This window comes from Cygnus atratus, chromosome 6, assembly GCF_013377495.2.
Source record: "Cygnus atratus isolate AKBS03 ecotype Queensland, Australia chromosome 6, CAtr_DNAZoo_HiC_assembly, whole genome shotgun sequence".
Taxonomy (NCBI): Eukaryota; Metazoa; Chordata; class Aves; order Anseriformes; family Anatidae; genus Cygnus; species Cygnus atratus.
The window spans coordinates 16,147,702-16,171,490 of record NC_066367.1 but is presented as its reverse complement, the minus strand read 5'-3'; the positions used below and the strand labels follow the sequence as shown (position 1 = coordinate 16,171,490).

The following is a 23,789-nucleotide window of genomic DNA, read 5'->3' as shown; positions in this document are numbered from 1 at the left end:
GAGTGGATCTTTTTCAAGGTAGGGAAAGCACAGGACACTAAAGACTGAGGAGCTCAAGTGGGTGGCCAAGAATCTGAGGAACCCATTTGTACCTGATATAAAGAAAGGAAAATAAGGGATAGGCAATATGACATTTTTCTTTCAATTTGTTAGTTTAAAAATGACAGGAAATTGAATTATTATCCATGGCATTGCATACTCATGGTGTCTATTTGTCTGGATAATTTGCTGAACGATTTCTCATAAGATTCAGACATCAACTATTGAGATGCAGTGGAAAACAATAAAAACGTTAGTTTTAGAATCTCAGAATACTCCATATAATACAAAAAAAATCTTTCATCTGAAAAAAGTTGCATAACTACTCTCTATTGCAGAAAATTCCCTTTTGATAATATTCATTTTGAGTAAGAAGTATTTTTTCTTTTAATCATCTCCAAGAATCACGTAAATGAAAGGTTAAAGCAATCAGTAAAAATTTATGAATGATTATGTGAGGAAAAGAAAAATGTTCTCCAAAAACCTCTGTTAAAGAGATAACTTTACATTTATCAAAATTAGTCAAAGTATTACATTGTATTAAGCTAACAAGAAATCAAAAGATAAAGCCCTATTCTGACAGAACCAGGTGCTACTGCTCTGCACAAAATACCATTTTGTACCATTATGTACATGTGAACCAGAAGGAGAACCTTGAAGAAGCTAATTGTTATTTATATTCAATTTTATTTATGCTAGTAATGACAGGCAAAGTTTCTTTCCATTTATTTAATGACTTTTGAAACTCATTTGTACTTTTGGCATCTCTTACTGCTTTTAAGTGTATTAATGGATAATTTGAATGTTGATCAGTTTTTATATTATAAGAAATAATGAAAAATTCCACCAAAGAAAAGTGAAACAGCATTCAACATAAACAAAACCAGGATATTTAAGCCTCTAACTCTTCTAACTTCACACAGTTACCCCACCATCTATTGCTGAATGTGGTTTGATGCATTACTTTGAGACCGAGGGATAGAGTAGACTGAGTCATTATTACAGAAATCTATCCCTCCAACCGTCTTCCATAATTTGGGCTTAGTTGATACATTTTACCTAGGTATGCTTAAAGAAGCGTACCAGAATACAAAACTAATACATTTGTTGTTGTCTTTATAAGTCAGGCTTTTTAAATGTAAATGACTTTGGTTTTAACACGATTTGTATTTGGGGATAATTTTTCCTATAATGTAATAAACTACATTGTTTTGCATTCTATAGATCTGGCAGTTATCTGTATTTCAGTACCAAGGGAAAAAGAAATATGAAAAAAGTATTTGTCTAGGTATTTAAAGAAAGAAATTGTGACACTTTCCCCCAAAAGGTTACTTGAAAGCAGTAACAGGTCTGAAAGAAGTCCAGGAAAAAAAACAAAACAAACAACAACGACCACAAACAAAAAAAAGCACACAATGAGTATCTAGTGTCCAAAGAAGTGGCATTTCATTGATTTATAATCATTACTTCAGGTAATGGAAAAGTGAATCAAGAAATGTTTCACACTCCCATAGATGACACTAAACCTGATATGCTATTGCAGATGAAATATATTCTCCAGATAAAAGAAAAATACCTGAATCTCCTTAAATTCTCTCAGAGATCTACACAACTCATCAACAGAATTAAGAATTTCTTTGTACTTTGATACAGATTTTTCAACATACTTCTTTCCTTCTTCAAAACCTGCAAAGGCAAAATAACATAAAAGTTCTTTTATGAAAAACAAAACCCCAAATACCTCAAACAGACATATAACACTCAATATACATTATATCCTCCATATAATGCAATAATTATATTTTTCTCTGTGTTTATTTTTTGCTGGAGTCCAATGATGCAGAACAATGTGTTTTCCAACCTATTACTAGTTTACTTGAGATTGGACCTCACAGTATCCGCATGTCTTCTGTTGGGCTTCTCCTTGATCAGAATTACTACTGTCTGATTAGTGACATTGCTTAAAAAACCCACTGCCCTCAAAGCATCTCCTAAACTATTAGACCAATTATATAGCTAGAAGACACCTAGATCCCTGCTATAAGCTATAAAAAACAAAAGACAGAATGGAGAAGAGAGTATGAGAGGAGGGAGGGTAAGAGTAGCGGAGGGAGGGAAGGAAGGAGAAAAGGTGATCAGTTCTCTGAATAGCCTTTTTGACATAAAATTAGAGGAATTTAAAAACACAGCATTGAAATCTTATATTTACTACTTGACTTTCTAGGCTACATATTATCCTTTCACATTTGGATGGATACCTTATTTTTTGGATAAAGTTAACTTCAACAGGTATACAAACATTTTGAGCTGGAGAAAAAAACAAAATCCTGAAGCTGGCTGACCTTCATTCTTTTCAATCAACAAGTCAACATTACAAATCAATACAATTGTAAATTCAATAGTTACAGAACAATCCACCTTTTTTTGCTAATAAAGTTAGCAATCACATTCCACTAGCTATTTACAATATTAAAGTAAATATTCACTCAGCACTGAAGTATAACTCTCTAATATATTTTGACTTCAAAGGGTTGGTCTATTATGAATTACCATAAACCACGAAGCCTTAATTCCAAGCTCAAAAATATTACATGGACATCCACATTAAGATTTCAGGGTGAACTCAGTCTGTATATGGAAACCCAAATAGCTACCAGACTATTTAGTACTTTCATATTTCTATTTTTTAAGTATTTGTTCTGAAGTCTTTCACCCCTTCTAGTCAATACTTTAAAACACCTTTTCTTCTTAAATCAACAAATCCAGGAATCCTCTTCTGTCTGTCCTAAGCTATTGTGTTTCTATTTTTATTTTTTCAACATTTCCAGACAGCTCCTCACCATATAACTGTTTAGCCAAGTCTATAATCTGCTGAACTTTTTCTTCTTGTTGAGGCACTGTAGACTCAATAAACTTATTGAATTGCTTGTAGAGAGTCTCTATTGCTTCTCTTGTTTTGCATTCTGCAGAATACTTGCCAACTCTAACGACTGTTGCACTCACATCTTCAAAGCAAAATTGACACTAAAGTAGATTGAGAAGGATAAAACACTATTATAATGAATAATTATTAGCAGTTCAAGCTTTTGTAGAATAGACTGGACTATTCTTAGTCTTTTTTTTGTTTGTTTTCAGTGGCATATACTATGCCTTAAATACTGTGATTACAACTTAACCTGGAAAACATTTTTTTCATTACAAATGTTGTTGTAAGTATTAATAGCTGCTACATTTTCTTTAATCATTAGATCCATTAAGTTATTAGTTAAAGCTTTTGCAACACGTTTTATTTCTGAGTTCTTTCTATTTTGTGCATCTACTGTCTAATTTCACAGACTTCATATCGTGGCCACAGTTATACCTGTGTAAGGGCAGCAAGATTGCTTAGATTTAGTCTGCTGGCAAATAGAGTTACTCTCAGCAACCATTAAAGATGCTGAGGTTCTTTCTACTTACAAAAAAGGTCTTTAAAATGTACCCTTAATAAACACTTTTGGTTAACAATACTGAGAGAATTGAATCTGGTACTCACTCAATATCATCTGCATTACATCATTATGGCAAGCAGCTAACAATCAGTATACTTAAGTACCATTAAAATCATCATTTAAGATTGTGTCTATCCTCTGAAAGAAAACAAGTAAAAGGTGCTACTTCACAATGAGTAAAAAACATCTTGATGTTTATCTCTGGAAAATAAGTTCTGCTCTCCAAAGTTTAAGGCTGGGCAAGGCATATGTTAAACAATGAAAACGTACAACTTAAATTTCGTTGCTAACAACAGATGAAATAACACATTTATGTGATCACTGGACAATGAAAACATGTTTTAAAACATACTTTAGTATTGTGATCCATAATTAAGGGAATTTATTCATCAGACATTTAGATGAATTTGGAGATTTGAACAGTGTTATTTCTAAAAATAAACAGTGATGACAGGAATGTGCTTGACTCACAGCAGATGCACCAATGCAGTGTGGCACAAGGGAAAATACTTTTACAAACTTAAAAAAAATATATGGCAACATTAAGGCAGTCCTCAGATATATTAAATTAGAGAATTCCCCCCCAAAGACTTAGACTTTGCTACAGGCCAAAAAAAAAAAAAAAGTATGTTTACCAAGCATGAGTATTAAAAAAAGGTGTTAAGATATTGAATATTTTACATTTTTGTTAATTTATTGAATATTTTAAATTTCAATTCCAAAATTGCACACTTCACAGACAGCTCTTCCTGACAACTGGGTATTGTGATGACCTGTCTCTTGTCATTTGGCTGCTATCAAAGAATGCTCCAGAATACACCTACAGTAAATGAGCTCAAAAGTATGATCACAGCTAAGCTGAAACCTGGTCTTATGCACAGCAGTGCAAGAATACAGTCAAGTTGCATGTTTTTCCTCTTTTCTCTACAAAGTTACAAAGGAAAAACAGAAGAAAATCTAGATTTTTAGCAATCCTTTGGAACCTTCCAAACCTTTGGAAGTCACAAATTCTCCCTGTATTTATCAACACTTTTATTTACCCCAGCCCTGGATCACTATTACAGCCATAGTGAGGATCTCAGGTTTACTAGTACCTCTTCCATCATCTGTTGCAGATGTTCCATGAGATTCAGATTTTGACTGTAATCCTCCACAACTTTGCCAAAGTCACTCAACTGTTTTTGTAACTCATTAATTGACCCCAAGAGGACTCTACCATTAAGTTCATTTGCTGCAGAGTCAATGAATTTCTTCTCTAAATTATCCATCTTCTTTTTAAGCACCTGTTTAAAGATGCAGCAATGTTAAACACCACAAAAAATATTTGTTTTTAGAAATAAAAAGTTAAAAGACTATGAAAAATATACAAATCTAATTCTCTTTCCATATTTTAAAATGACAAGTAAGTATAATGTGCATTTCCAAAAGCAAAGCAAATCTACAATGTGATTGTAATCAACATAATTATTTGTTAAATATGGAATTGAATTAAACTTTCAGTTTATAAACAAATATCCCTGGTAATAAAACATTGGATCTTGAATAAAATAACATTCACTGAATAGGCAAAATAAAAAAAAAAAAAAAAAAAAGAAATATTATTAATCCTTCAGACTCTTACTTCAACAAAATACAAGTCAATTTAAACCAAGTCATTTTTTTGCCCTACAATATTAGCATATTGCACAAGAATCTGATATTGGACATTACACAGAGCAATCTGCTGTGGTTGACCCTGTTCTGACCAAGGAGTTTGGACTAGATGATCTCCAGAAGTCCATTTCAACCCCACTGATTCTGTGATCTGAATTTACATTTATAGATAAAATCACCAAGAAAGGAGAAAAAAAAAGGTTTCAGAAGTAATAACAAAATAAATAGCAAGAATAGAATCACAGAAGCTACTGAAACCTTGAGAAAAAATATGAAGGAGGACACTGGCACTGCTAGCTCCAGATACTAAAAGGATAATTTGGTTATTAAAATGGCCATTGTAGGATTTGGAAGAAGAGTTTCCAGTGAGAAGGGCTCTAAGGTGCCATAAGCATGATCAACTCTAGGTAATGGATTCAGAAAAGGGCTCTAAAAGCTTACATGATGAAATGAGAAAGGAAAATAGATGAATACAAAAGGGAATGTGCTCATTTGTTCACAATTTTGATAGGATATATGATTTATTTATTTATTTTAAGGAGAGAGAAAACTAGGTCACACCTTGTGAAGGAATAGAGGCAGAAAGAATAAAAAGTTATGCTGAAAAAAAAACAACAGGATAAACAGGATAAAAGGACTGAACTTTAGGAAGTCAGCAATTGGGATGAGATCATTTTACTGAAGAATTAAAGGAACAGAACAATGAAATATGTCTTAGTGATTGAGACAGGGGGATGATATCAAGCTTAGTGAAAGGGAAACTCAATACATTTTGTGTTATCTCTTACCGCTAAGCACAGGCCATTTCAATTCAGTCAAGGCTTTATCAAGACTAATATTTCTAGTATTACCTGTATTTTCTCAGCATATGTATCAACTTGCTGAATATTTATTTTAAGCACTTTCAAATTTCTAGCTTTTTCAGTTTTCTTGGTATAGTTAAACTTCAAATTGTTGAATTTCTTTTTGAGATCCTTAAATGATTCTCTGAGCTGAAAGAGTAAGAATAAGTAAGAGTAAGAATATTTGTCAGTAAAAAAAGAAATCAGCACACTTCCATGTATTTTTTTTCCATGAGCTTTTTGTCCACAATCTGAAAACTGAGAATTTAATACAGAAATTATTAACACTGTGCCATCTCATAAAACATCCTTATTTCCTCAGATTTTTTTTCTAGTAGTGGAAACTCATAATCTTGCTACATCAAAAGTTTTGCAGTCTGACTGCTGAGTATTGTTTCCAGACTGGCTGAGTTAAAAAGGTTTGACTCAAAGGTTGAGATCCTTGCTCAGACAATCCTGTCCTAGAGCTTTCAATGACTTCAACTACAGACAGGTGACTTACACATACATTAGTACATTTGGTGGAAATTGTAGCTGTGTAAATGTATACCCACATTTAGTTTGCAGAAAAACATCATTTTACTGGGTTTGGGAAAGTATATTTGTATTTACAAATAGTATCTTTCTCCTGCAGTACAATATTTCACTTATGTCAGATTTTTTTTTTTTTTTTTTTTTTTCCAAATAGGAATTTATCACTATACTGGGAACTAATATCCAGTAGTCAGAAAAGTTGATAGATTCTTAGGAGTTTATCTCAAGACCAGATGGAGTCTCTCCCAAACTAAATTGTTCAGTGATTCTATAATCCTTATACTACAGCAGCTATGGGCTAATATGTAATAAAATCTGTGGGGAATAAGATGGAATAAACAGCAGCTATTAGCATTGGAATAAGACTGGAAACCTTGCATCTGAAGAGGTTACACAGGTGCTCAATTTTACAATATCCAAACAAAATGTTCAAATATTTCAGCACGATTATTCACAGCATACAAAGATGAATCTGGTTCTTTGCAGAACCAGGATGTAGATTATATGAGCACCTACATTTTAAGTAAGTGTTCTGAATGGTAGCAGAGCGACTCTGCCTAACAGACACCCAAATAAAACCTCACCCAGCTACTGCTACATAAACATGGTACGACGACAGTATTTTTACCAGTTAGTACTGGCTTGATACAGCAAATTCAACATAAGGGGAAATGATTACTGTAATAATATAAATTATGAACTAGTAGCTCTGATAATGAACTACTAGTGCCTTTCCAGACTTTTCAGGGGGACCTATCAGCTGAGACTTCCTCAGAGAAACTGTGGATGCCCCATCCCTAGGAGTGTTTAAGACCAGGTTGGATGGGGCTTTGAGTAACCTGATCTAGTGGGAGGTATCCCTGCCCATGGCAGGGGGTTTGGAATTAAATGATCTTTAAGGTCCCCTCCAACCCAAACCATTCTATGATTCTATGAGATAATTAATGTTAAATTTACTTCTGCTAAATTTTCTGAAGAACTTTTCTGTTACTTAGATGGAATTTGGCTATATTTTCTTCAATCTATAAAATATTTTAAAAATCCATAATGATAGAAATAATACTGATGAGTTTGAGGAAACTACACTTTTTTTTGCTAGACAATTTACCAGGATTATTTTAAAACACACCAAAAAGAAGGGTTATACACGATCAATACTTGTAAAGACGGTATTTCTTTACCATGGGAGCTTTAACTATATTTCTTTACCATAACACACAGCATATTTGCATTTTCTTTCCTTTTTTTTTTTTTTTTTTTTAACAACTCTAAGTATCTGTTTGCTTCATTGTCATTGTATGGGTGTGTACACCATATACACTTAATAAACCATATAACTGTATCTCATTCTTTGTATTAGTAACAATCTATAAAGAACCATATCAAACATACTCAGATAAAATACATTTATAGCACTATATATACATATATTTTTAAGTATAAAAGTTTTTTTTTCCAGTATTCTTTTTCTCTAGAAGTTATATAATTTTAATTTCATTTACATCTGTAAAATATATTTTTATATATTACAGTTATTTTTAAATGACTTTAATGAGCAGGGAAAAGAACCAGACAAAACAAACAACAAAAAAAAACATACCTGCTTAAAATATGGTGCTGATACCTTAGAAAAGGTACTATTTTAATTACTTTTCAATTCCATAATTACAAAAAATGTGGAAGTGTTAATTTGTAACATTTGAAATGGAAGAATATAAAAAGGACTGAAAGATTTTTTATTATTTTTTTTTTGAGATTTTCACTTCTTTCAGATTGACAATCTTTTGCATTTAGAAGAATGTAGAATAAACTCTGTAAAGTGGTATTTATCCAAAGGAACCGATATAAAAGAAATGCAGCAGTTCTATTACTTTAGGATTTATTCTTCCAGATAAAAATAAATGAAAATAACTTCACTTGATTAATGTTAAAAAGTTTAGGTGACACCCACAATTTGATATTTAGTTAAAATATTTGAAGCACATTTTACAGATCTCTCTTCCCCTACCCTCCCTTATCCCCCTCCAAATCCAGAGAGTAATGAATGCTCATTTTGCAGTTGCTGTTATTGGGAGAGCTAGCAATTCATCATTATCATCACATACTAATGTTAATCCCTCAAGGGATATTCTTTTCATTTTCATTTCATCTAGTGGGATTCTCTCACATTATTTCAGCACTGAACAGACAGATGGTATACACTCAGTGTAATGGAAAGGAAGGGAATTCTATCACCTACACTGTGATCTCCAATTAGTTTAAATTCTTTATCCCACCTAAGTATGCAGAATAATAAAATCTACCTAACAGTATTCTGTTAATAAAACCACCTCTGTAGAACAGTATTTTGTATTCAGAACACAAATGCCTTATTTGCTGATTTAATTTTGAGGAAAACAAGAGATGAGCGAGAGTTTGTTTTAGTTTATTCACTGGCTTAGGCACATACATAAGCTAGCGATCGGTTATAAGGACAGAAGCTCTCCTCAAAGAAGTATGTGAAATCAGATCGCCTTGTTTCAGATATGATGGCTCATGTGTCAAAGGTCTGCAGCTGCTGTCACTTTTCTCTTTTAGCCTCAGTAGAAAACCAGTTTCAGCTTAGACTTGTATATTATCCTCTCAGAGTGCATGTACCCAATGCCTGTTAACAGCAGCAACTGTACCAAAGCTATATAGCTGAATTTTTAGAAAACAGTGAAAAATGGAGATGCGGTCAGGTTTCTATTTCCTGAAAAATACAATGAGAATAACTTAAGTCTATATACATCCTAATATGCTTCAGTGACTTCAGCCAAGTTTAATGGAACTTTGTGACTTCTCCATTGTGTCATAGTCATTAATCCAGCAGCTGTTCCTAACTATAGTTGGCCTGTCATGGGTGGAGAGGGGTTTTAAATGCCAATTGCTAAGATTTATCACACAATTATGAAATAAATGAAAAAGCAAGCTATAAAACTGCTTTAAACATTTTTGTTTGTTTTTGTTAACAGTACAATTCCACTAAAACATTTTGATTTCTGTGTTTCCTTTCCAGGAGGTACTTCAGTGTCATTAACCACTTATCCTTCCCTTTTTATTCACACACAAAACTTTTAGTAGCACTAAGAATCAAAATAGTCCATGAAAATAAGTTGCTAAAAACAGATTTTCAACATGGCAAAGATTAAAGAACAGGCTGAAGTAAAGCCAGCCAGGAGATGGAAAGTAAGAAAAAAGGTGCTGTTCAAGTCATTAATGGCTATTTAATTCTGGGACCACAAGCATTTATAAATTACAAGTTAAGAATTATGCTATGAAATATCAGCTCCTACTGCCTAATGAACTAAGATAGCTTATTACTCTCTGTGGTTAAAATTCATATCTTCAGTCATACCTTTTTATAAGTGTATAAAGAAGAGGAAAGGAAAGAATTGAGATGGCTGGGGAGAGCAGAGAACCTATTTCAGGATCTGTCACTCTTCTGTTACAAGTTTTGTGCAGACACACAAATGTTATTTGTAAATTGAAAAGGCTTTTGAAGTGCAAGGGTTATCATATTAAAAGAAGGTTATAAGATGTTATAAGAGGGTTATAAGAAACTGTTAATCTCATTAGCAGATTCAATGCAGTATTAAGCTACATGAGGCTTGATTAATCTCTTTCACAAGTCATTGCTGTGTAATGTTGTGTAGAGTTGTGGTTCTTCAGAGGCTGCTACTCAAGCTAGTTACTGAAGCAGGAAGCCCAGATTTACAAATGCAGATCTCAAAGGTGATAAGAGCTTTCTTTATACTTTACCAGGATGTAGAAGGCATAAATAATTTTTTGGCCTTTGTAAATTCTCTTTAAGTTAGCAAAAGCACACAAAAGACATACATTTTATTGTTCTGTCCTCCTAGACTGTTTCCAAACCCACTCTATGTATCCTATGCTATAATTTTTTGTTTCTGTGCTTCTCGTAAAAGTACTAATATGTTACAAACACACGGAGCTAGTAAAGTACTCTGACTTAAGTATGGTATTTTCAAACACCCGTGAGTCCTAATCGCCAAATGTCTTTATCTGTATGTACTTAAATTCACCACATTAAATGTATGTGAATTTATACATTTACATCACAATTTTAAATATTTTCTGTCATTTTAAAGTTTCTGTACACTGGTAAATCACAACTAAGTTGTCTGTCTGGCTGTTTACTCTGTGACAGGTATGAGCAGCTGCTGCTTGCTGCTGGAACATAAAATGAAATATTTATTTTCTTAGACATAGTAGATGGCAAAGAAAATTATTTTAAACAATTCTATCAGATACTAGCAATATTCAGACTAACTTCTGATGTTAAAATTAACAGAAAATAAAATACTCAAGTGAATACTCATAACTTTTAGTTTGTTGCAATGTCTTTGTTCTTTATCTCTAAACAGACTTAGTTATAAATAATTAATGAAAAAATGAAGAGAAATAGCAGTAGATTAATGTATATACAGGTATACTAGCCTAGCTTTGTTTAGGAAATATCTTCTATGCTAACTTTCAATAGAAATTGAATATAATTAAAGAAAAAGATATTCACAGGGCAAGTTGTATTTCTGTTAGATTACACTCGACATTCAAGTAGGTCTGGATGTAACATGTATTAACCTATACAGCCAAGATGGCATTCACAACTTAAAATCTAAAATATATAATTAATATCGTAATTAAAAGTATGCTATACAATTATTTTGCAGTGGGTTTCCATCAACTATGAAAAGTTTTGACATCATATTTAATAATATAGGACATGCGGTGAGTAAGAAGTGTCATTGACACACTCTTCATTTAAATTTGAAAGAGACTATTGTTTTTTTTCTTCTATATCCTGCTTTCACTAGAAGTAGAATAAGTAATGAAAATAAAAAAAAAAATAATTCTTAGAAAGGAATCACGTTCTCCTGCACTCATTACATAATCCAAGAAACTAAGGAAAGAGGCAAGAACCATTTAATGCAAGTTTCTCTCCAAATATGGCCAGTCTTACACACAGGCTGCTGAGCAAACATTTTTCTTTTCTTCAGCAAATTAGAGGTGTTTTCAGCAAAAAAAACTAGAATAGTTAAATTCAAATTTCAAATATTCTGAATCTGCTGTGTCACTGCAAAGCATAATAGGACCTATTGTTTAGGTACTTCATGCTTTCATTAATTTCTATAGCATGGCTCCTCAGCCTGAGTGCTTCTAATTTAATCACCTGACATTCTAATCGCCGTATACCATCACCCAAGAATTTACATCACAGGAGGCTGAGGCACAGATCATCACAGGGTGCAACACGTTCAGATTATAACTGACAATGGAGTAGAACAGCTGTTGAGATTAAATATATATATATATATATATATATATTGTTGCACATGTTCTCTCAAACTACCTTTACATTTTTTTCACAAACATAAATATTTTGTAAAAGAAAAGAAAAACAATTTCCTCATTAAAATAATTGGGACAGAAATCTCAGTCACCTCATTGTTGGTGATTCTGAGAAAATATAGTCTTGCTTTATTCAGGTCTGGATTTACTTACTGAAAGATAAAGTAAGAAAAAATAATTTTCAATGCCTTTGTTTCCAAAAAACACCACCTCTTGTGTATCTACTACATATGTTTCACACTTCTGGGAACATTTAGTGGTGGACTTTAGCACCACGTTAAAGGTTGGACTAGATGATCTTAGAGGTCTTTTCCAACCTGAATAATTCTATGACTCTGTGAAATGATTCTATGAAATCTTTCCAGGTAAGAATCTCCACGTAAGAGTTTCTGTACTTTTCCTGTACTGTCCAGAAGTGCCATCTACAGAACATCAAGTGCAGTTGCTAATGCCATCAACCTCTCATTTTAATAGATCACTTTAGGAAGATTCATTCTATGGGATATTTCTCCTAAACTGATTTTTGCAGAGACAAATGTCTTTACATTTTACTTGCAAAATTGTGAGTGGATTTATATTTGGCCTACTAAGATGTTAAATTAATGATCATATTAACTAAGAAATTTTTCCTAGCCTATGTTCTATAATAAAAAATTCTAATATATTATGTCACAGAATATTTCTTTCTCCTCTAACAATTTTTCTGAGCATCACATCTTGGATTTCTGACAAAACGTCAAGCAGTAAATTATTCTGAAATCTTCTCATTAAAAGACTGAAACTTCTTAATAGCACAAGAAACAGCCTTAACAATTGCAAGAGGTGTAAATTCTACTTTTGTTTCAAACTTTAGCTTAATAAGGAAGACAGCTGAAGATCCTTACATTTCAGATGAAGCTGACAGAACTGAAAGCCTGTAACAGTAAACAGTAATGTATATATATGTAATATATACATATAGCATACAATAGCCTTTTTAATGGGTATTTATATCATTTACCTCATTTATCCCCTCTTGATTGGTACAGTATTGGAAATGCTGTGACAGTTCTTTCTCATATTTATCTGCTTTGGAACTCCAGTTAATGCTGTCGCACTCAAGTCTAGCAAGTTCTTGCTTCAGATTCTTTACAGAAACATTCAAGCAATTCTGAACCGAGAACAGACAAAGTATGAAATTCAGGGCATACACTAATTCAATCAATCTAAAATGAAAATTGTTTTGAGGCAAAGCATGCGTAAATAGTAACAATGGGTTAGATTAAACTATTATACCTCCCCTGTAACAAGAGCAAGTACACAGACATTTCATTCACTGGTATTCTGGGGGGTTATTTCCAGGAAACAAAGTCACAACTCACACATGGTATCTTCTCTGAGCCAAGAGAAATTGGAATACTCTAAGTCTCTACCATTTGGATGGTAGCTCATTTCTGCTGCCAACCAAGCCATGGAGCATGAAGAACAGGCTGGCAATACGGATAACCTAAGCAGGTCAGAAGGGAATGTCTTGCTTTCTCCATAGTAAATGGATACAGGGCAATGACGATCCTGCCCTGAATATATAACTCCTTTCTAAATTATATCCATTTCAGAATACAAGCAAGTCTGGAATCCACTAATAAGGTAACACATTATATTTCCTTTTTGTTCTTTTGTTATCCTTTGTTTATAGGAGAATAAATATGCAAAACAACCTTTAGAAAGTATCAGGAGTCTAATACATAGGTGTGGCATTCAAGAAACGACCAACAGGGCCTTGACCTGCACAAAAATTACTAGAGAACAGAAAGTCATGCTTTCTCTCTCTCCCTGCCCCAATGCTTATATTTTTAAAACTTCCTCCATATCTCAAACCTATTTTGAGGCTTTCCGATGTAAGATCTGTTCACAGATCATTAAAAAATTAAGACAAGATTTGAAAAATGCCATGTTTTTCTTCTTGGCAAAACCAATTCATAATGTGAGAGGAACTAATGAAGAATAAATATAATTCCCAGATGTTTTATTTAATTTGATGGCTGTACATCAGTAAACTCTAAAAGCAAAAATCTTCAAATGATTAACTACTATAGATTCTATATTTTGTTTTCTTTTGAAAGTTTTCTCAAAGCGCTGTATTTATTTTTCTCACTGTATTAATACATTGTTGTACATTTAAAAGCCAATAAGATAGCTCTATAATCTTATTTCATATATATCCCTGATTTCACAGATCATTCTAATTCTACTCACAGTTTGCTGTACTGCAGACAAGATATCCACTCCCTGGGTAATAACCAGTTTATAAAGCTGTCTGATATGTGTATGTTTCTTCTGAGCATTCAAAAGGTAGGCTTTAGCATGGTGTACATCTTCAGGGCCCTCAGTTATTTCAGGAATATCCAGTTCTCCTGATTTTGATAAACATTCCAGCTAGAATATATTAAACTGAAAATCAGTGTGTGTTTTGAATGTGAGTGGAAGCTTACTATTCCTTTCATATCCATAACTTGTTAATCTAAATTTTGAGTAATTAAATTTGGGTTCAGATCTTTATTTTAAATTTTCCAAATTTCATGCAGTTTTAGATCCAAAATTTCTGATCACCAGGCAGGGTAATGTTGTTTATTTGGGTGAAAAAGGAAAGATGACAGACACCAATATAAAAAAAGAGACTGGCTACAAAAGGAAGATGTATTTTAAAAGATTATACTCACTTCTTTTTTAACATGATGGAATTTAACTGTTTTGTTGAAAATCTCATCATATTCTGCCATCATGCTCTTTACCATTTGATGTAGATGAATAAGCTCACTTATTCTCTCAGAATTCTCTTTCACAGGAAATCCTTTCTGACTTGGCGATTCTAATACTTTTATCATGTACTCAAGTTCAGCATTCAGTTGCTAGCAAAAAGGAGCAGAAATTACAGAAATACGTTTGCATAATTTCCCTCACATTTTATGAAATAAAACAACCTATGAAAAGTAAATTATCTTAGGGAAAAATAAATGCCTCTTTAAAATACTCTCCATATTCTTTACTCTTTGCTAGGTTGAATATCAACTATCACCCAGAAACAGTCTTTAATCAAAACAACAGTGTCAAGTTCTGATGCTTAGGGGAACAAGAGACTGTCCTACTCGCTAAAACTCAGTAACAGTATCCAGAGGATGCAGGACACTCAGTACGATATACCTCAGCCTCTGACCAGCTCTGACTCCAAAGTGTAAAGCTGATGATCTCCTTGTACTCTTCCCCACCTCAATGCCTGTGTGTCACTTCAATACACAGCTAACATTCCACAAGATATTCTGTGGATGCTGAAGGTAAAACATCTTCTCCCTTACCTCATCAACACAGACAAAACCTCCCTTCTGGAAAATCAATATGCAATGTAAAATAGACCCCAGGCACCCTGTCTAAAAGCAATGTCAATGTTATTATTTACTTGAGAAAAAAAAAAAAAGTTTTGATCCACCATGCACTCCGCTATCCCAGTTTCTCACCTGAAACTGTGGTTTTATTTGGTTAAGCTTTTGTAGTTCTAAGGCAATACAAAGGTCGCTTCCAAGATCAACTGTTGATATAAGTCTGAGAGCCTCTTGAAGAATCTTCAGCCCATGGGTAGTCTAAAAGATAATCAGATATTTCAGTATTTCTTTAGTAAATAAAAAATAGTTAAACCCAAATCTAAATTTGTAACAAGAACCTTTCCCAAACCAGATATAAAAGCTGTCAGTAAATTTCCTTAAATCAGAGTCTAGGAGGAAAATGGGGGGGAGGGGGGGGGGGGATGGGGGGAAGGAGGAGATTCTGAAGTTGATAGTTGTATTTTTTCATGTAGTCTAACTTTTTTTTTTTTTTCCGGCTATAAACCTCTGTCTCAAACCCTCTGACTTTGACAAGGGTGACAAGAGATCTTGAACATATTGCACAAAAACGATTCATACACTGAGATGGGAGCACCTATGCACACAGTGCATTCTTTGTGAAAACAGATGATGTGGTGGTTTAGTGGTAAGTCACACTGGACATAAACAGTGCCCATAAGCCTCTGGTTCTGCTACTAGCACAGCTAGCATTGCTTTTAAGGAACACTGCACACTGTACAGAGTGCCAAGGAGGTTTCAATCCTCTGTTCTTACAAACATTGTTGGACTTGGCTTTAATAACTAATAGGACACAGATTAGTTTGGTAACTTAAATTACAACAAGATGGTGCTAAAAAGTGGAAAAGCATATAAAAAGCACTTCTTCTATAGTATAGAGAACTGATTAAAACTGAAAATTTGAAATGAGGACTTGTATGTGTTTGAATAAGGGCAAAAACAATCAAAAACATTTTGTGCTTTTTGATGACTATCTGAGTGGTGGAATAGACTATGGAGAATTATCTTACTGATGATTTCTCTTTCTTAAATGATACCTATAATAGTTGATGACAGAGTCACAGACAAACCAGTAACAATCTAGAAATGCTTGTCGCAGTTGCTTTCTTACTTTTTTACTTACCTTAGTTAGTTGTTCTTTAAATATCAAGCACTGTTGCTTGATGGGTTTTACTTGATTAATTTTAAAATTCCAGATTGCCCAAAGATCAGTCAGCTCTTTCTTTCCTTTACTCAGATTAATAATGGTATCTTCTGTTACTTGTACAGTTTTTTCTGCTTTTAATATTAAGCTCTCATTTGCCTGGCAAATAAATAAACACACATTTTCCTACATTTGAATTTTTACAAAAAAAATACAATTAAAAAATCATTAAAGTCCCCAAAAAACTTAATAAAAAGCAATTATTCTAGCATACTTTCTTTGAAAATTTCTGGTACTCTAGGTGTCTTTAAATAATTTCTGAATAGACAGAACTACCCAAAAACCTACTTCTGGGGAGTAGCAGCTGGAAAGTGAAGAGGATGAAGAACAGACCACTCTGTGCTGATAACCAAAGCAGCACTGAAGCATGGGAGAGATAACATGTTCAGCATTTGAATATTGGTGGGTTTTCCTCTTTTTAGCACAGCTTATATCAGAAGCACTGTAGAAAACCTGGTAATGCTCTTTTTGCTTTTCTCATTTCAGAATTTCTCTTTTAAGAAAAGTGTTTGTAGATTACTAGTATGATCTGTATCCTTACAGACACTTAAAAACTACAACCTAAGAGTATCATGAGAAGAGAGTAGCAGAAAATATGGTGGCAACACACTTCCAGGTCTTTAGAGAGAGAACATCTGGATATACATTTAGATTTTAAGTGACATCATATTGAGACATATTCAGCTTGACTGTACACTATCTCATCTATGCCTGTCTGTATCCAGTTGTGACAGCGCGCTCTTTAGCCCACACTAACTGCCTGAATACCTTCCCGGAGTAGGTTTTTCCAGCTCATCTTACTTGCTCCTGTATGTTGTCATGATCGTCTGCCCCTTCTCACCCTCTCAGCTCATTGTAATTGCTCTCTAATCTCTCCAAGGAAAGCAGAAATAACAGCTGTGTATCTAAGCTATCCACATTAATTGAGATCAGTTCAGGAGGCATGGCTTAGGGAATGACAGTATGCAAATCTCAACCAATCAATCATGAAGAGGTGTTGGAAAATTAGATAAGGATGCCCAGGCAATCCAGCTGAACCCAAGAAAGAATGTAACAACACCAGGAAAGATTATCTGTAAGGAAGCAGCTCTAGCACCCATTTTCTTAGAACTTCATACGCTGCATTAGTAAAGAATAACTCTTAGTGGAAGTAAAATAAACCAAATCCTGCACTTACATATATGCTTCTTTCCAATATGAGCAAAATGGATATGTCCATGGATTATATTTATGTGCATATATTGGGTCACTTATTAAGGGTTACTTCATTGCCAATCAAGATTTTTTTTAATATTAATTACAATGCCATTAGCACTCACACTTTCATATCTTACAAATATATAGCAGAATTACTCCCTTTAACGACAGCTATTGGAGAAGTCACAAACCATCAGTCACAGAATTAGGATTAAACCTCATCACAGGCAAACATCAAATACTCAGTGCAGTTTATCAGATTATGCTAATTTACACAGAAAACAAGAAGTCAATTCCCTCCTGCTAGAGAAAAGGCACACAGCAGATTTTCTTGATGAAAACCTCCAGAATTCTTCCTTTGATTTTTACTCTTTTTATATGAGCTTTCCTACACATCAACCAGGATAGGATGCTCAATCAACCCATGAATTTGACCACTTGCTGCAGAATTTCTACACAGAGGTCCTGTACCTATACAGATTTTGTACTGCGCAGCTAATATCAACAAAAGGCATATTTCCATTACAATGGATTTGCAGGCTCTGATTTCAGTGAAATTTCAGGTTTTCAACAGCAAAACAAATAGCATCGCTAGCTGTATAATCTTTGTTGCCTAAACTCCACAGGATTGGCTTATTCAGTCTTACAACTTGGCTTCCTGGTCTCCATCTCCACATTCTTGCCCTTTCTGTAAGTACCAAGCCTGCAGAGTGCACTTTGTAAATGCAAAAGAACAGTGAAGAATACTATGATACAGCTAACAATTCTATGCAGAACATGAGAAAATTATACGTCAGAACTTTGGGAGATAAGTTCTATCTCCAAAGTCATTCCACATATTATACATAGTTGTGTATAAATGGTGGTACAAAATGTTTGATCACCTTATGAACATTTCAGGTTAAAACTTTCCCTCACTTCGATTTTGTAAACATTTTGACATTTTCAAATCAAAGGTTTTTTTACAACTCCATACTGTGAAAGTATGGATATTGTTTCTCATTCTGAGAAATTTCTCTTGAACTGGGAATGAGAAATTTACAGAATTATTCTGTTTTAACTGTGATTCCATAGAAACATCACAGTCATTTTATCTTCCCAACTCCCTACTCTCCTTACTGAAACAAAGAACAAATACACTTTGCCTTAGACAAGTTCTTTGATGAAGGATAGCAGAACCAATACACCTATCTGTCATAATTTCAGTTTGTTCCTTGATAAAGGTGATAACTCCATGAAAAAAAAAAAACTCACCATATTTGCTAAATTAAGGAAATTGTGACCCAAATTTTCAGTGGAAAAAATCATCTTTATAGTCTTTTGCCACTTGGTATTAGCTGACTCTATTGCACTTTTATTTTCAACCTCCCTGCTTGTTTGTAGTGGTTCTGCTTGATAAAATTCCTTCAGATTTTGAATATGGTCATTCACCTATGAAAGATATAAAATAAACATTAAAAAAAAATCAATAGCCATAATCAGAAGGTATACAGACATGATAAAATCGAAGGTAAAATTAATGTTATACTGAATCTTTTACAGGTTTTAAAATCTATCTTCCTCCCTAAAACCTATACAAACACTAAACAATAAACAATGTTTCAAATAACCTGTAAACCAGTAGATGGCAAGCAGAGAGCAGTAATTCATTCAATTTGTCACATATCATTACATAAATATTATATAACATTATACACATGCAATTATTTTCACAGATCTGTTTAATATCAAGTAAATGGTAGTAGCAAGAATCAGAAGTAGATATGATCCAATTTTTTGACTTTTTTAAACTCAAGGTACCAAATAAACCTTATGACTAATTTTATGTGACAGGTTCCATTCCATCGTCAATTTCTTTGTAGATACAAAAGAACAACAACAGTGCTGTAAAATATTAAAACAAACATTACTTCAAAATGAAAAAATAACTTCCCTGGGCATCATTAGCACAGTTAAAATTTTGTTGGTATTAATGGATTATGATCTCAGCTAGAACTAGTTTATATTTCATTTTTAAATCCATTCAGACAAATCAGCACTTCAGTGGAAGTGCAAGACTGCGATAAATATCCGTATCAACATATTGCATAAATATGTTATGAGAAATATTTTTTAAATATATGAAACAAAACCGGTAAATTTATAAGCCAGAGTACATACATGTAAGCATTTTTATTATGTGTAGAATGAGAGAAAAAGAGCGAACATACACACAAGAGAAAAAGTAAAAATCCAGTGATATTACTTCCTATGATGGTGATATAGATCAGTAGAAAATCTGTACGTAGGCTACTCATTATGGTGATGCAAGTTCAATGATCAGGGCTGCTTGCCCTGGTGGAACAGCTCTCCTTTAAAGCAGAAAGAAGCTTACAAAGACTTCTAGAGCTTCCATGGCATACTTCTCATACAGGATGTCGTGGTATACAGGATACTTGTCTTAGCTAAATTAAAACATGTTTTCACTTCTAAGATTTTTGCACCGCTTAGTCAGAGAATAAGTAAAAAATCTGTACCTCCACTGCTGACTTTAAAAAGTTTACATAAGTTGTTAGGATTTTCAGTTTTGAATTAATATTTCTTTCAATTTTTTTCAGTTCTTCATTCAGAAAGTCAGTTTTGCTAGAAAAAGCTGCCACTTGCTCGGGTTCAAACTCTTCCATATCTTTGATGATTCCCTTAGCTGCTTCCAGTTCATGTGAAGCTTCCTTTCAGGGCATAAACATAGAACAAAATGTATAATGACCATGATGAACTTGTGAATATTGGTAACACATTTTTAATTCTCAGTAGTATCACTTTCTTCTGTATAATTCAATTACTTAGTTGAAGAGCTCATAATATCCATTGTGTGCTGAAACACACCATTTCTTTCCTGCAACATTTTAAACCTAAAAACTATTTATTTAGTTATCATAATAGCCATTTTAAATGGAAAAGAATAGCAATCTCCATATTCAGATCAAGTAAACCACTTCACAGTGCAAGAATATGGGAACACAGCTATCCAGAATTGATATGCTACCTTGAATAAATGGTAACGCCCAATCTTCTGAACTGATTACTTGTGTCTAAATACCCCTTACCTGCTTCTATCTCATACCAATTTTTTTTCTCTAGTCACACTCTAGAGTGTGTCTCTGGGTCTTCATAAGTCTACTGCTGTAATTGTTTCAAGGTCTGTCCCTGTAGCCCTTTGGTTTATTAATCTAACTTCCACCCGTGATTTCACTGTTGAATCAATAATTGTTTCCTTGCTCCAGATTAGTCCTTACCTGTGAAGCTACATTTTCTTGCATGGGGCAAACCTGTTGAAATCAGACTGGGATCAAAAATAGGTCATATCTGTTACTGCATCAACTGCTCAAACCCGGAAGAAAGTCACAGTATGCCGTCTATGCAGATACACTGGGAGTTACTAATATTTTCCACGGTTCAGCTGGGATTATAGTTTTCAGCTGCTTTAACTCATAGCTTCATTCAAGGAATGAAGGCTTCATTTTAGTTGCAACTTTTTCCGTTGCATCATATCTAACATATATAAAGCACACGTACATTTTCCCTTATTGAATGTTACCTTGAAATTGTACACCAGAAGAGAACTTGTAAAAACCATTTGTTCTCAACTGCATATGAAGAATGTAAAGAAAGAATGACATCCAGCTTAGGCCAAAGTAAATAGGTTTCAGTCAAATATGAGAAAACTGGGAAACAGGAAATCACTTCAGAAACCAAGGTATTCAATACCTATTTAAAATAGTTTTTTACAGAATTATTACCTCATAAATTGTAAGACACTGTCTTGTAAGACCCTTTGACAATGGTGTCATACCTCTCGATAATAAGAATCACTGCATATCTATAGTGACGTGCTTATCTACTTCAAATATTTAACTCAAACCACTTAGCAGATCTATTTCTGTCACTCAGCCAAGTGCACGAACTCTAGCATATCACAATCCATAGAAGGAATAGGTAGGTGACAGATTACTGTTGTCAAGGCTGATAGTACATTGCAAAAGAGATAACACCCTAGACTTACCTCCAAATAACAATTTGACAAAGACAGTAAAAATTATTATACAGTCATGTGCTACAAAAATGGGCTCTTGCTGATCTACTGAAAAGTTGCCTGAAACAAAAAACACCTCCATAGGAGTAATGTGTTTTTTAAGAGCTCCTAAAACATAGGATACAGCTAAACTACGTAGTGCAACATTGTTCAGCTTAACCACAACAAAAGCACCTTTGTCAAGACCACAGAGGGAATGAAATGTGGAGTAGCTTTAACCCACTCCTAGATACTGCAGCATTGCTAGAGGAATTGGAAAGGCCCTAGATGCGACTTGAAAACAACCTAATCTTTGTTACAGAGCTGAGTACAGCAGTGCTTTCATGTAGTGTCTGCATTCCCTACATGACCAATGGATGCATCAGATGGTAGCTTTACAGCCCTCTTTGCAGTTCCTCTACCTGGCAACTACTTTTTCATGAAGAACCCCCCCCCCCTTTTTTTTTTTTTTTTTTTTTGCTTATTCATCCCCTTTATTTGGCATAACAACCACAAGACACGAAAATAGTTTTCTGTGCCTCTAATATACACAATATTTAAATTTCGTGCCTCAGGAGGGAGCACGAATCCACATTTGGAGTTGTTCTTTCAAGGGCTGACACTAGGATCTCGAGGTAGTGACACTTGGATCCTACCAACATTACAGTCTTGACGCAGAAACAAATAACGAGATGAATAGACACCATGGGCAAGAAGGACTGACTTGCAATGTTATCTGTGTTTTTAAACATAACTATAGACCTATTTTCTTTCCGAGAATATATAAGAAACCTTCAGGCTCTCACCCTACTTAGAAATACATACAGTATGCATTTGTTTTTAAGACTAATTAACATTATTAAATCTGCCTTTTTTTTTTTTTTTTTTTTTTTTACCTTCATTTGATTAGCCAGTTCCAGGTATTTGTTCAAAATTCTTTCTGACTCAGACAAACAGGAATCAATCTCCACACCAACTGCAAGCTTCGGGGTGATTTTTTTAATCGACTGTGATACCTTTATTTGAAAGCATTATTTATATAGTTAATTTAAATAAGTAGACAGTATAATAAATCACTTTGCAGAGAAAAAAAGGAAGTAACACTTGGCTGCTGCTATTTATTATGTACTTTTTATAATCAGAGAAATTAAGAAATGAAAAGACCAAAGAATAAACTTCTACTATTGCACATCTAACAGGTACAGTCATAAACTGAAGAAAAAAATCCTGTCTGCTCTCATTTTGCTGGAATGCTTTTCCTTTATCCTAAGTACTCCAGGCTTGTTATTTCTATAAGGCACAGCTGTATTAATATCTAGGTATGTTAATATCGGCATAAGTACTTTTGTGATGCTCCATTTTATGAAAAGAATGCACATTCTTTTTTCAGAAAGTTCATTTAAAGCTTCTCTGCCAAGCCAGAAGACCTATTTTCATGCTAATACACATACACAATTCCACTTCATTGTCACTGTAAGATGTTATATGAAGTAAATCTCAAGGCAGCTGAATTTAGCACCATGTTCTTTGAGATACTTTGTATTAGCAGAAGATTAGAAATGCTTTGCTTGGTAGGAATATAACAATGAGCACTGTTCCTTGTAATGTGAAAGATCATGTATTATGACTTAAATCTCCAAAATATCGTCTAATGGAAGACTGAGAACAAAGTTATTAGAACAAACTGTGCAGAATGAAACCATGTAAATATTAGGGTCTACCTTTTGAGTAAAAATTACCTTCATTATTGTAGCTTTAGTTTAAGATTGATGGTATGCTGGTGACATCATTGCTCCAAAACCAAGAGGAGCTATCAGCAAATATACTTTCAACTAAACTCAACAATATTCTCATTGTATTCTAATATCATGAGGCCTCTTCTATTGAAAATGTGCTATGGGACCAATGTATTGCAAATTGCCTTCCCATTTGATTCAAAGTAGTTCATTATAAGCATCATGCAAATATGAAATATCAGATTACAGTCTTAATTATTCAGTAATCAAATTTCAGTAC

At 33.7% G+C, this 23,789-nt stretch overlaps 1 protein-coding gene across 1 annotated transcript in view; it reads right to left on the bottom strand.

Annotated features, from left to right (window-relative positions):
• The window catches only part of CCDC141 (coiled-coil domain containing 141), an 80,921-nt gene that overhangs the window by 19,157 nt on the left and 37,975 nt on the right, over window positions 1-23,789 (bottom strand). Inside the window, exons 10-21 of the mRNA XM_035571390.2 lie at window positions 22,670-22,789; window positions 20,239-20,430; window positions 18,977-19,153; window positions 16,445-16,624; window positions 15,439-15,561; window positions 14,647-14,835; window positions 14,183-14,362; window positions 12,948-13,097; window positions 6,032-6,172; window positions 4,622-4,810; window positions 2,880-3,063; window positions 1,616-1,725 (exon numbers count right to left, since the gene is read on the bottom strand). Coding sequence (XP_035427283.2) covers window positions 1,616-1,725; window positions 2,880-3,063; window positions 4,622-4,810; window positions 6,032-6,172; window positions 12,948-13,097; window positions 14,183-14,362; window positions 14,647-14,835; window positions 15,439-15,561; window positions 16,445-16,624; window positions 18,977-19,153; window positions 20,239-20,430; window positions 22,670-22,789 — 1,935 coding nt within the window. The remainder of the gene's footprint in view (window positions 1-1,615; window positions 1,726-2,879; window positions 3,064-4,621; window positions 4,811-6,031; window positions 6,173-12,947; window positions 13,098-14,182; window positions 14,363-14,646; window positions 14,836-15,438; window positions 15,562-16,444; window positions 16,625-18,976; window positions 19,154-20,238; window positions 20,431-22,669; window positions 22,790-23,789) is intronic.